The 14,468-nt window shown below is 37.8% G+C and overlaps 1 protein-coding gene across 4 annotated transcripts in view; it reads left to right on the forward strand.

The window, feature by feature from the left end:
• The window catches only part of LOC112981027 (uncharacterized), a 110,899-nt gene that overhangs the window by 24,976 nt on the left and 71,455 nt on the right, over positions 1-14,468 (forward strand). For all 4 annotated transcript variants that reach the window (XR_010391629.1, XM_026096317.2, XM_064520388.1 and 1 more), the window contains exons 9-16: positions 2,483-2,586; positions 4,475-4,640; positions 6,196-6,378; positions 8,063-8,215; positions 9,515-9,662; positions 11,940-12,098; positions 12,671-12,789; positions 13,866-14,147. Coding sequence is in view for 3 of the 4 variants with exons in the window: in XM_026096317.2 (XP_025952102.2) it covers positions 2,483-2,586; positions 4,475-4,640; positions 6,196-6,378; positions 8,063-8,215; positions 9,515-9,662; positions 11,940-12,098; positions 12,671-12,789; positions 13,866-14,147 (1,314 nt within the window). In the remaining variant the exon portion in view is untranslated. The remainder of the gene's footprint in view (positions 1-2,482; positions 2,587-4,474; positions 4,641-6,195; positions 6,379-8,062; positions 8,216-9,514; positions 9,663-11,939; positions 12,099-12,670; positions 12,790-13,865; positions 14,148-14,468) is intronic.

Consider the following 14,468-nt stretch of genomic DNA (forward strand, 5'->3'; position numbering starts at 1 on the left):
CTGAGTTATTAGACAGGAGTTTGTCTAGTGAGCAGTCGTGAAGCACAGTGATGCTAGTCTACAGTCTGAAATTATATCACCTGGAAATACATCAATGTGGAAATTATATCAAGAACTATGCTGTGGCCTCCAGCTGAGAAGCCACCTCAGCTGGGCACAGTGTGCTCTGTATCAGCAGCAGCTGCTCGCGGTGACTGCAGTGAGACCGTGCACATATGCAGGGCCACTGTGCATTCGCATGTACAGAAAGGCACGTAAGGCCCGAGTTTTACAAATGCTTTAGGAGAACTTCATTAAATACAATTCTCTGAATATTTTACAGACCATGAAATGTAGTCTGCTTCCCTAGCTCTATGATTTTCAGGGTTTGGATTTTATTTTTAGACTGTAAAGCTAATGCTGGAATGCATGTGTATCAAGACAAAATTTAGCTATGAAACTATAAATGTTATCCAAGTTAAACCCTAGTTACTAGGGCTTCATATGCGAGAATAAATTTTGTTTTGATGAAATTAGTATACTATTGCTAAATAAAAGTCCAAAAAGAACAAAAGCATAATCAATGTTTATGTTGGATCTGAAAAATGATTCTCTTGGCCTAGCAAACTGAACATAGTAAAAAATTACTCCATCCTCTTACTGAAAGACAGCTTCTTTTTAGTGAAAGCATCCGGGCGGTCTTAAATGAAAATCAAATGCTTTCACTAGATTATTCCAACTTCTCATTGATTTTGGAAGCAGCTCCGGAAAGGAAGGTCAGGAAGCCAAATCAGGTCTGTCCCCAGGCCTTTGGCACTCTGACTTGGTGGCATTAGACTTTGTATGTTTTTTTTAAGTGATGAGAAATATTTTCTTTGGGACCAGAGGAGTAGTCTTACTTCTAAGCCTTTTACATCTGAATAATTAATTGAAATGAACCTGTATGAAGCAGAACATGATTAAAGCTTGTACATTCTAAATGAACATGCAGGCTACTGTATTTAACATACTGCTGATTTTTCAAGTAATGGTACCTATTTCTCTTAACTTCTGGAACTATGGATAGGGTCACAGAAGAACGTATCTATATGTTATTTAGCCTTTAAAATACTATTGCTACCAAAGGCTTCTATTAAATGAAAATAATTTTAAAAAAGGAGAAAAGGTTTTTCAGCAGAGGACAGATGTAATACAGGGCCTGGTTTGATTCAGGAATAAATTGACAGGCTTGTACTTCATAAAAGCAGAAAGGCTTCTGTCCTTGATAACATGTTCAGTGAACTCGTATGTGCATTTCCTTAATATGGACTATGAGCAAGAAAAGGCTACATTAAACAAAAGGTTTTAGCAACATAACTAAAAAACCCTGGCAAAATGCAAAATATTTGATTAATTTTATTTCTGGTGTCATGTTTCAGGGAATTATTGCTGATAATGCGGTATACGTCCAAGAGTACCTCTAGTCAGAAGTTCTTGAAAAATACTAGTTTTAACTGATAGAAAACTGATACTGACATATAAGCTCAGGATTTTTTTATTTTTCTTCTTCACAGTAGAGTCTAGTACAGGTAGCTACTTCACTTAGTTAACTGGAAAATATGGGTTAGCTCCAAATTACACTAACTTCTTTCAACCATGCACATGCAAATAAAATATTAAAACAGAATTATTCAGCTTAAGTGGAATATTTAAAGTGTTTTTTTTCCTGAATAAAATAACCCCAAATAGTTCTTCAATCTTGTCCATTTTGCTTGACAAGAGCAAGGGGCAGCTTGTGAATAAGCACTTCTTTATGCTGCAAAGCGTGTGGGATAATATACTGCTCTTAAAATAGTACCTCTATGTAGTAGTGATGCAGCTTAGCCAGGTAGAACAGCTCTTTTGCTACTATAGTTTTTAGTAATCCTATGCTAGTCGAAGGACTTCACTGCAGCAATTAGAGCAGGTACGCTTGGGCTTTTTCCCATTAAGTAAGACGGGATATTTTCACATGGTGCCACAGCTATTTAAGCCAAACTTTTAAGGTTGGCCGTGCCTCGGTTAAATGATCTTGTAAACTTAAGAGTAATATAAAGTTATGCTTAATTTTTGTACTTTTTGTGCTAAGCTTGTGTCAGCAGTTCTAGTGGTGGCTAAGGATCTTGCTATACAAATTCAGAAGAGATGAGAGCCTTCTCTTCCAGATTGTAATCACAGTGTATTGTTGCTTATTATTCGTTTGTACCAAAATGGTGTGCCGAGTGGTCACTGCGCATTGCTGCATGAAGGACTGACCGACATCCTCAGTGAAAGTCCTTGTCCTTATATGTTTGTTGCCTGAAAGGAGAAGAAGGGGAGGGAAAGATGGTGGTCCAGGGAAGAGAGGAGGTTTTACCTTCAAGTTACGTTGCAAATAAATGGCAAAGCTGGTATAATCCAAAGTCCCTTGTTGTTGTGCTCTATTCTCTAACGCTGGTTTTCTGCACAGCTGCAATATTACCTTTGTTGTTGTGCTCTTTTACAGACCGCAGACCTTTTCATGACTCTTGTGTTTGAGCTTCGACATCTTTCTCTTAAGGCCTTAAAAGAGCTATGGCAAAGATCTTCCTTTAAATGCAGAGATAACTGGTAAGGCCCTTTGGCAGCTGTATTTCTTAAAAAAATTGTAGAAAATAAATGTTTTGCAAATATTTTAAGTAGCTTGATATTTTAAATAAACATTTGGGCATGGGAAAAATTTATGTAAGTGCTGTTCTGGTGTTACTGTATTTTAAGATGGATTTAAAGTTTGAGCACTTTAAAGTAAGACGGTGTATTGCACATCTTGTTTATGTGACAGAAGGATGATATTCTCCCTTTATTGAATTAATGTTGTATGCAAAATTGACTTTCCTGTCTCATGCCTGTTCCCACAAACAGATTTCCTGTTTCGGGAACAATGTTAACAGGAAACTTGAGTCATAGCTTAGATGTGAATCAAAGTTGCTGTTTTTAAGTATTTACTGCAATTTGTTCTGAAAAAGCCTGCCTGAATTGGTACCTTTAGTACTAAGGCTGCACCTTTACCAGTTGGATTTTGTTCTGGTGATGCAACTAAGCTGACCTAAAAGCTAGCTGCTACTGGAGAAGATGGTCCTGTTAGGACTGTCAATCCCCCTGTGCCCCGGTTTCCTGCCAGTCCCTTGCTCGTTGTACCCGCTGCTAGTTTTGTACAGCTACTGATGGTTCATCTCTTCTACCTTCTGTTCTTTGGTATTCATGATGGTGCTTGTGGGACATAATTTTGAGAGCGAAACTGGAGGAAAATTGGTCCTACAAAATGAAAGTTGATAGTGTACAGAGGTGCTCCTTCCCCACTGCCCTATCTCTTGTAAGAAATCAAGAGCGGGGTGAGTTGAGTTGGCTCACTGATCTGACTGAAATCTAAACCTGCCAAAAGAATAGAAAAAACGGGAAGTGGTTCTGATTTGTTTATGATAGCATATATTTGTTTAGGATAAGGGGAGAAGAAACAAATACTTGGCTGGGAGTATGGAGGTGGTGGAACTATGTCCTTCAGTAGCAGCCTGATCTTAGGTTGCTTTGTAGTGATCATGGAACTGCAGTTTTTAGAATCAAGGGCCCTACTTCCCTGCAGACAGGAATAGTCCTGATTCAAGGGGTTTGACTCTTTCAGAAATGCCAATCCAGTATTATTAAATACGGTAGGATTTTTTTGTCTCTCCAAAATCAGAATCCTGAAAAGCGTAAACAAACAAGCTTTTTATTTGATTTCAGTATAAAATGTCATCAGCTTATTTGAAATTTATCTAATGTCAAGCTTTGTGTTTGTAACAATATTTTAAACTTTACCTAGCACAAAAGTGACAAATTTTGTTTTGACTAAAGTTTATTCTCACCTGCTGACAAATAGTCATGTTAATTTTCTTAAGTATTAGAGAATAATCTAAAATACTCTGCGTCTTTCCATTTTAATTTTAGACTAATTTAACTCAGGACAAAGTAAAGTCTCTTATTCTGCTACAAGTGTTTTTGTCCTGTTTAGCTTGACTGCTTCCTAGTTAACATAAATATGTCCATCTGCCAGTATAGGAGGAAGGTGCAGAAGGTTTACAGAGGGACTCTTAAGGGTTGAAATGTGTGTTGTTTGTCATGCTGGTATAACCTTCCCACGTAAGTAAAATCTAAAACAGCACAGGAAATAAAAATAAGTTAATTGAGTATTAATATTTTCATTTGTTGTTGGTGAAATTAAATACAAAATTAATAATTTAAGGTACCTCAATCTTCAGAAGCCCAACTTGGGACATCTTTTGGCTTCATTTTCAGAGAAAGGAGCTGATAATTTTTTTGAAAGTCTTGTTTCCCAGATTTCTTGAAATAACCAAAATGCTTCATCCCATTTTGGCTGGGCTTTTATTTAGTTTGAAAGAAGCCCAGCTTCAGTATGTTTGCTGTTTGATTCTTGGGAATACTGGTCATGTTAGATTTGGTGTACTTTCTTCTTGTGTTACAGGCAACCCCTAATAGATGCTCTCCCATCATGTGCTACGGAGGCATGTGTTCTCCTAATGAAAGAAATTATAGCCTCCGGAGAAGTTGAGGAAGACAAAGTGGAATCTTTCCTTTGGTCATTTTCATTCATTCCTAAGCCCACTTCTGGCATGATTGAATCTCTTGCTGTGAGCAGACCAGTTTTTTAATTTATCATCAAATCTAGCTAGGTCATAATTTTTGTGTTTTATAGTACTAGTCTTTTTTGCAGGTTTATACAAAGCCCCATCTGTACAAGTAGCTTGAACAACGTGGAGGTGAAAGTGCTGGCTAATTTAATCTCGATTCCAAAGGAGGAGGCAGTGGCGTTTGCTCCCTGGAGCTTGACTTACATTTGCAACCTAGAGATTTAAAAAAAAGTGTTTGAACTACCCCCTGGACTCCAGAGACTGCTCTGTGTTGGTTAGTTTTGAGGTTCAAGGGCAGGTCAGCGTGAGTTTGGTTGCCATGAGTAAAAGAAGGTTTTGCCAGATGGAACTTATTTATTGTCGTCATCTCCCAAACTGTTTGAGGAGAGTCAATGTATCTGACTGCAGGATAAAATGTGTATATTAACAATGCCCCTTGTACTGCTGCAGATGACATGTGAACCAATGTAAAATATAAAACACCATAAAAATATACATTCAACGACACATCTAGTTTTACAATGAATGTATGCTTTCCCATTTCCTCCATGCTTCCCTCATCAAAGTTTAGAAATGAATGAGATTATTGCCAAATTTGGATCTGATTTGGAATGGAGATGATATTTGAAATATTAATGTTTTCAGTCAAATAGAAACAGGATTTCTGGCCAGTTCCAATGATAAGAAGCCCAGGCTATATGTACAACAGACTTGAATGTCACAAATTCTCTGCAGTAGAGCATAGTACCTGATCATTCCTTTTGAATACAGTTACAAGAACAGAGTTGAACAGAGTTACAAGACTCGACCTTGGAAAAGATATATTCATTTTAAGATATATTAAGGGTCCATAAATAATGGTTTATAAAAGGCAAATCTATCATTTATGGATACTGTAAGTGGGTTACCAGTTTCAAGAGCATGTTCTACATATGGATATAAGCATGTTGGTAGATGTTGTAAATGATTTCAAATACTCTACTGTTGGACTAGATAGTTAACAGTCACAAATAATTTAATTATCTACTAATTCTTTAAAAGTAGTACGAGAGTATTATGTATAAATAAATAAATCTTTATGGAAATCTTCATGAAGGCACAACTTATTATACAGTTGTACCTCTTTACATGTTTGTGATGAATGTGTGTGCTAACTTTTGCACCCTTTTCTAAACTACTTGCGTGTCACATTGAGGATCCTTAATTTAAAACACTTTTCCTTCTGAGCATTCTGGAAAATAGCTTAGATTAATTTTCACACTCTTTCCTAATCATGTGGGGCATGATTTCCTGTGGAAAGAACTGAGGTCTGTATCACACTGACACCTTTTTAGCCCTTGTGTATACATGTGAAGGTGGAAGAATTTTCAGCTACTTCTCTTCAGGGTTGTCCTCTGTGTTTCTGAAATCCTTGAAGGGCTGTTTGGAAATGTGCATTGTTGAGATTGAGTTTTAGTATGCAAGTCTTCTGATACATGTATTTTCTATTAAGTGTGTTACGGTATTTGTGAGGATGACTTTTTTGAGAACAGCCTGTTTTTGTCTTTGTTTACAGCCTTTGCTGCAGTCACCGGGAGCAAGCCAGAGCTCCTTCTTAGGAGTAACTGCTCTTGTACATAGGTTTTGTTCAGCTCATGAATCCTGTGATGGTGTGCCTGCTGTGCAGAGTGTGATGAGGACTCTTGGTGAATTTCTGGGAGGAAACTGCACTGTGCGAGATTCAGAAGGACTCAGCCAGGTAGTAGTTGTAGAGAAGCATGTGGCATTGTGCTTTACTTTTCTATACTAGTTTCTGTTCTTCTTACTTTATTGTCTAGAACTTCTTTGATGAAAATGGCATTCAGTAAATTTCCAGAAAGCTATGAAAAAAAGGTTTTTTCAATGAATATTCTTTGATAGGGTGGGCATAAAATTTTATGATTCAGCAAGTGTTTCTGACCTATCAGCATGGATGTTTTTGTTATATAGTGTTAAATGAGGAATCCCCGCATCTTTTCATCTGATGAAGCAAGCTTCATGAACTTGGAGTTTAAAAGAACAGACCCCTCTGTCCCCTATCGAATGGCAGTTTGCTGACACTCCCTGTTCCTTTGGTTAGTGGGATTCATGTACAATTAGAGTTAGCTATGGTATCACTGGCTAATGAGCTCTGCTGAGTCACAATGTTCCTGGCTGTAAATAAGCCATGATATTGGAAGGCCTAGTGAGAGAGGAAAATCATGCTATCATAGTTGCTCTGCATGATGCATTTCTTGGATTAGGAGTAATTCCTACCCCAGTTCTGGGATTTTTAATTTTTAACTGCTACTCATTACTGGAGAAAAATCTTCATATTTTGTGTTTAATGATCTGCTTAAACAATCCTTTTCATGGGTAGAATATAGAAATCCCCATCATGGTGTACCAGATAGCATAGTAGGAGCCCAGGAGCTAGGTTTATCTCATGTGTAAGGTTCCAGTGTGCAGGCTACACACATGGGATTTGTGCTTTTCTTCATATAGTCTGAGCAGTCTGTTCACTCTTAATTCTTTGACCATTTTATGACAGATTTTATGTATTGGGAGTCTCAAACAAACTTTTGATATAAAAATTCCATTCCTGAACTCTTTTTGTCTTTCCTTATTAGCCATAGAATTATAGTTTCTATGTGCTGTATGAAGTTATCTAGTCCATTCTGCTGGACCTAGGTTTTTACATGTTTTGGGGATCTATGACTCTCATTAAAAGAAAGAGGCACCCCAGCACTGGTGAGTGGCCTCATGTCTCAGAGGTGTCTCACTGGTCTCTACTGAGTTCTTAGAGAGAAAAAATATTTTGAAAATTAAAACAGTCTTTTTAAGTTCCTAAAGATGGATGTAGAGTGAGATTTTCAAGAGAAGCTTTGAAATCAGAGCTTCATCTTTTAACTGTGGAGAAGAAGAATGCTACGGTAACGTTATGGCATCTGTTAACAAATTATTATTTTGAATCAGTCATTGTAGTCTACATAGCAGTCTACACTGGATCACTAAAAAGATCAAACTGTTTGTGATCAAAAAGGGACAAAATGTTGAAGTACTTGAAAAACTTACACTGTACATCAAATTTGTGACTTCTGCTTTCCCACTGAAATGCAGGTATTTTAATGATTTTGTAATCCATCACGTCTAAGCCAGATTCACTCACAGATGTTATGTGACGTTAAAACAGCAATCCATGTTCCTGCAGTCCATGTCCATTCATTGGCCACTGTATACACTAAAGCCACTGTATAGCTGTGTATTGCTGTGGAGGCTGCAGTGGAATCCCCAAGTGAGCAGTGATCCATTTTAAGCAGAGAATTTTGAAAGAATTTTGACAGAATGTCTAAATGCAATAAAATTTCATGTACAGCTGACAAGATGTGGTTAATTTATGATTCGGCCTTGCTTTGTGTTTACAGATGCAACTAGTGTTAAAAGCTATTGGAAATGCGGGACTTGCAGCAGCTTCGTTAGCTCCTGTTTTGAGCTTTTGTGCTTCCCTGAGAAGTAATCCTATTGAAATTCGTCTAGCTGCTATACGGGCATTCAGGCGCATTCCTTGTTCTGTCAGGGTAAGTAATTTGTTGCCAGCAGGGGACTGATGGCTTCCAGGTGCTGTCCTAGAGTTTGGACTTTCTGGAATAGTTAGGAAACATGCAAACAAATAAGAATCAAGTGTAAAAATGTCTTCCAGCAGAGCTGTTCTGCTGTTGGAAAGGTTGGCAGGACTATAATACACTTTGTAGTAGCTGGGGTAGGACACCCAGTCACTGAGATAAAGCTTAATGGCTTTTTAAAAAGTTACTTGAGTTGTGTGGCTTATGGCTATGTGGGTTGTGACTGAAAACCCGCAGTACTTGATCTTTCCAGTAGTCTGTTCCCCTGTATCCCTCTCTGAAATGCTAAGTATTTAAATATTTAATGTGAGAAGCTTGCCCTGATTGGCAGTACACTGTCATAGTTAGGATATTTTGTTAATGGTTTGAAAGAAGAAAACACAAACAAGTTACTTAATAGTAAAAACAATGGCAAAGCCAGGAGTGCTAGTTTGGGCAAAGGTGGCTGTCCTGCTTCAGGAGAGCAAGGAGTTTCCACAGTGCTTGCATGGACTTGCACTTAGAAAAGCCTTTTCTGTGGCTTGCTTTCTTCAATTTGATTCCAGCATAGACTGGCATAATCTGCTTGTTCTGTGGTTATGAAGCTCCCTGTTGCTTTTTAGAACTGTTGAAAATCTGAGATATATGTGTTTTCATACACCCTATCATCATCATCTAATAAGTGAGCTACTAAACTTACGCACTGTGAATGGACTAGGGAGTGTTAAATGCTAATAGAAATGTTGTTAATATCAGTCACCGATGCCTTAATTCTGGGCAGTTCACCAAAAAATCCATGCTTGCTGATACTGGGAAAGTATTGAACAGAATGAATTCGCTACAGTCCTACCCTTCATTTGAGATCAGGAATAAGTGTAACTGTTGTTGTCCGTGTGTTGGTTGTGGCAAATACATGTGAGGTAGAGAAGAGCTTACTCCTGTGGAATAAACCCCTCATTCACAGTAGTGCTAGCAAGCCAGGCTCTTTGTTAGAAACCATCCTGCATGTATAGATTAGTGGATATAGAATCCAGGCCATAATGGCAGTTTGTTCTGAAAATTTGTGGATAACATAATGTGGAGAATATGTGCATACATTTGTATACATGTTGCATGAAATGACTTTGGCAGTGTAATTATAACAATGGCTGTGTTTTTCAGAGATAAAAAAGCAGTTATATCCTGAAGTGCATACATGAGGTATTTTAGGGGAGTAAGTACCATAACGCTATTTTGCTTTTTTTGTAATCGTTTTTATCTTTCTTTTTCTCTTAGAATGCTGCTGTGTTAGTTCAGCTATATCAAGCAACCAGTGATGAAGTAGAAATAAGGATTGCTTCTTACTATATAGCAATGAAATGTCCGTGTGAAGAATTATTTAAAAAAGTACAAAAGACTTTGCAAAAGGAAACATCCAGTCAAGGTTAGCAAGCAACTACTGAAGTCTTAAACCTTCCAATTTAATGCAGTATCCCTGAATTTTGATGTTTTCCTTCCTTTGTCTTGGGTTGCTGTACCACCTAAGTAATTTGCATAATAGACTTATGAGTAACAAGCGCTCTTTAAGGCACGGAGTACATACTAGTTTTTAGTTACCTTGTTCATAAAAAGTTACATGAAAAAATAATTTGTTTTGTGAAAAAGAAATTTGTATCAGTATTAGTGGTGTGTGCATTGAATTAGCACTGGAGCCTAACATTTTTTATCTTCGGAGAGGAATAAGTCTCTGTTTGAGAAGCAGATTCCAAAACACATGGAATATGTTGGCCCCTCACAGTGCAGCACATAAGCAGCCAAGCCGTGACCAACACATCGTCTTGCAGGAGTATTAATTTTGGAACACAACAGTATAACTGTATGGGCTTTTTGTTTGAAGGTGTGTTTGGAAATCCACCTGTGCTGCACAGCGCAGGAAGATTCTGTATATTAGAATGGTTTGTTTGCTGTATGTAAAGAACCTTTGTTGCCAGTTGTCTCTTTTCTCTCTGTAATTCTATCTCCATTAGTAAGCCTCAAGAGAGCGGATCATCATATGCCAAAATTTATGTAGGGGATCTGATGAACAGAACTGTCTATGTTTAAAGTTGCTGAATACTTGCTGATAAAAGGCTTTGCATATGGTTGATTATAGTCTTTAACTGTCAATTATAAGGTTTTCATGTGCTTGCTGTCTCTCTTAGACCTTTTTTTTTTAATATTTCAGTACACTAGGTCAGAGATTTTCGATAAAAAAATAGGTGATGCTGCCAAAATGAAAGTTTAAAAACATTTTTTAAAGAATTCTGTTGCATCTGTTCTTTGAAGAAGGGACTTGAAATTTGGCAAATGTGAGAGTCCTACAGTAAAAGAGTATCTAAGACCCTATGAAATATGTCCAGTTCTGGTCAAGTTATAAGAATCTAAAAAAATCACTGAGCTCACTCATGTTCTTTAGAAATTATTAGAGACTGGCCCTTACAGTCCCTTGCATTCTAACTGTATATCCTTCAGGCTCGCAGCGCTCCTTGAGATGTAAGTTGTGTTGGGATCATGTTCAGATCCCAGTCCAGGTATGGTAGCCAGGCAACCTGTGTAATAGGATTTGACTTTGTTGATGTTGTCTGTAGCCCTCGACTGCACCTCAGAAAGGGCAGTGGAACACAGCATTAGCAGCACCCGTAATTACTCTGCTGTGTGTCATTTATATATACCATTGTCTAAGTCAGTACTATGTAGTAGCTCTTCCACATTGTATGCAGCTTGCTTGGCACTTGAGAATTGCCCTCACCTCGTCCAGGTCAGCTTCATGCGGTACGTCAGCTTTACCTTGGGATGAGGCTATGGGGTTTTTCATTCCTGTTCTTATCCTTCTGGCATTGTGAAAGAGAACAAGGTGTGCAGGCCAGAAGTGAGGACTGGTGAGGTCCCGCAGATCTCATCTCGACAAGCAGAGATCAGCACTGCGGGGCTCAATGTGAAACGCTCCTTCTGTGAGAATAGATAGTGCCTCAGAAGGCAGTAGCTTACTACTGCTGCTTGGAGTCATGTTCTGTGTTTAAGTAATGGTGGTCTGTGCTATGGCTTTATGCTATGGCTTTTCATTTGATTCAGCCGAACTGAAGAATAACTATATTGATGAAGCTTTCACATTCTGGCATTTTTAAGTGCTTGATATTGCAGTTCTGGTATTTTTAAGGTCTTTTCTTTGCAAGTAATGGCGTAACAGAAGGGCTTCTTTGTCATGGGTTTAGTTGGCGCTAAGGAGCCGGATTCCACTCTGTTACTTTAATGTAAAACCTAAACACTCCTAAATTTTTTCGGCTGCACAACCTGCTTCTAATTTGTGTATTAGTGTTGTATCTTTATTTGAAGCACTCCTTTGAATTTAGCATAGCAAATCCTTTGCAAACGGTAAAGTAGGTTAACCTTACTTACACTTGCCTAGTTAACTGAGAAGTATAAATGAAATTAAGAAGTGAATTGCCCCTCACATGCCGTATTGGAAAGCAACAGGAGAATATTTAAATAAGTTGACTGTGGGAAAGATATGGATGCATCAAACTCTGATTTTAATGCTGCTGAAAATGAGTGAATTCTGTTGCAGTCAGAGGAATGGTTTAGGATTAATTCTGGTATGAATAAAATGGTCCCTTGTATCAGTTTTAAAAAATATTTTATATTTTTCTCTGATTTACAAATGCTTTTCTTTGTCTAATTTAAGTGGGCTCCTTTGTTTGGAGTCATCTCTCCCAGCTCCTGGAAACAAGTGATCCACTGAAGGAGCACCTTCGCGATTCTATTCCTGATGACATCCTTAGCAAAGATTTTGATTGGGAGGCATGGAAATACTCCTCATATTCAGATGTCACGTTCCACACAGGTATGTGGAGTTCTAGAACTTTATGCTTTGTAGAATATGCATTATTAAAACCCACATGGCTTTCCTGGTCCTTTACATCTTATCTTGCAGTGGAGAATTTTAATTGTTATGACTTAATAGAAAATAGCTATGCAAATGTAACCTTGATTCTACTCTGTTCTTTATTGGAATATTCCAGAAGTAACTCCAGCAAGCTAGATAACATGCAACTTGTCTTTTGTGAGAGTGGCAAATAAGAAGCTATGAATCTTTTTTATTTTTGTGAACACCAACTTTTGATTCCTTCCATAATGAGGTTCCTTTGCAGCAACAGGGGATTGGGGTATGTTTCTTTTATTCTGATGTATTATAAGTGCTCTTTTTTAGTGTTAGTGAGATAGGATGCTTTCAGAGGATTCTATTAAAGTCTTTGTTGTATGAAAAAGTTAAATAGTACACCCTTTTGGCTGAATGTTTTATTCACCATCTTCTTAATAGGCAAAGTTGCAATTTCGCAAAGAATGATGGGATTTGAAAAGTGTATGAGAAGTACTGAATTCCAAATGACTGATGTCTGATATTTTATATTGCAGCTGGTGCAGGTGTAAATATGGAAGCATCAGTGGTCTTTTCTCCTGCATCTTTTCTACCACGATCAGTCATGACAAACTTGACTGTTCAGCTTATGGGGCAGGCTATCAATCTACTGGAGGCAAGTCCTGGGATTTTTTTTTTTATCCTACCTTTCAAAGGTGACTTGGTGGATTGAAGTAGAAAGAAATGTGTTCTGTCTTTCCATTACAGTCCCTTTACTGAGGTATGCTTTTCACTGCTACTGCAAAGTTGCCTTCAGATTGACAAGAAGACTCGTTTGTTCAGTGGACATATTCATATTAAAACCACTTTCACTCTGATAGTACAGTAGGCTAGCCAAGTGAATTATATTCAGCTGTAGTTGCTGACTCAAATAAAATATAAACCACAGTGTTGCTACACTCTGAGAACCCTGGTCTATCTCCTGTTTAAGTCAGCAAGATTCCTTCATTTGACTTCAGTGGAAACTGGATTGGCTTGGATACACCAACTCCTTTCATACAGGAGAGAGGGAGAGTCATACATAGCTGACTGAACTGACAGTTTTAGTCCCCCTGACTGTCCCATGCTTGGGATAATTAAATGGCCTGCTTGCAACCTCATCTTCTTTAATTGTGCCTCTAGTTGTACCTTGAGCAGCTCAACTGTAAAAGAAGGCAACGTTTGGCATGTGGAATCTTTATTGCAGGTAAAAATGCATATGCGGAAGAAAGAATTTCATGTAACTTTCAGATCTCAAATTAAGTTTAGGGGTAGTAGACAGAAAAAATATTTTTTCAATGCCATATATCCCTAACTGATACATAGGAGTAATATTATCTTAGGCGAATTTCCAAACAGAATCTTGTTCCAGGAGCATAAAATGGGTGCATTCTTGTTTTACAACCTGTTTTTTTTTTTACGGTTTGTAACATGCTAAACTAAGGTAGCTCAGACCATCCCTTATGTTGTAAATGAATTATTATGAGATTAAGAAAGGATTTTTCTTTTTTATTGAGCTTCGCATAATCAACAAACTACAGTAAAATAGTTAATACTGAAATACCCGGTATTGGATGCTCCATGGGGTAGGATACTAAACTTTATAGACCACTGTGATCATGTGTGGTAAATGCTTGTTCCTACAAAAACCTGAAGGTTTTCCATTTTGGTGTACTTCTAGTTGAATTTTGAACACTGTATTGTTTCCTCTAGGTTGGTGTGCGGTTAGAGAATGCAGAAGTTCTCATTCAGAAGATTTTTGGGCAAAAGTCTGCTACTTTCAGTGACTATTTTTTTGCAAACACTGATGAAAGAAAGCACAAGTCAGAAAACCCAGTGAAGACAGTAGGAAAGGTCAAGCAGAGGAAGCTCACTTCAGAGCGGTACAGCCATGGTGATCGTCTTGTGACCAAGGCTGGCAAGCCAAAGTTGGGAAGAGCTAACCAGAATTGTCCTAGTAGAAAGTATAATAAGATGAGTGAATTAGTGAAGAAGGTAACTGATTCTGTAAATCTTGTAAAAATTCATGATGTTTCCCAGGTAACCTTAGGGCTCCATCTAGCATTGCTTATTGCTTTATATTATCATGACTCCTTTGCAGAAAGCATACATAACTTTTTCCACTCATTTACACAGAGCTTAACAGCTGCACAAAAAACAAAGCCACAAAGAGCTGAGTCTCCTTTTTTTTCAGAAAGTTTTGTCTCAAAACAATGACTCTCAGCCAGGGGTATGTGTTGCCAGTATTTTGGGGTTCCTCCCATTATTTTGAGTACTGATCCTCTTTCCAGTGATGTCCTTTTGTCTGTTGACTTC

The sequence above is a fragment of the Dromaius novaehollandiae genome, chromosome 14, assembly GCF_036370855.1.
Source record: "Dromaius novaehollandiae isolate bDroNov1 chromosome 14, bDroNov1.hap1, whole genome shotgun sequence".
Lineage (NCBI taxonomy): Eukaryota > Metazoa > Chordata > Aves > Casuariiformes > Dromaiidae > Dromaius > Dromaius novaehollandiae.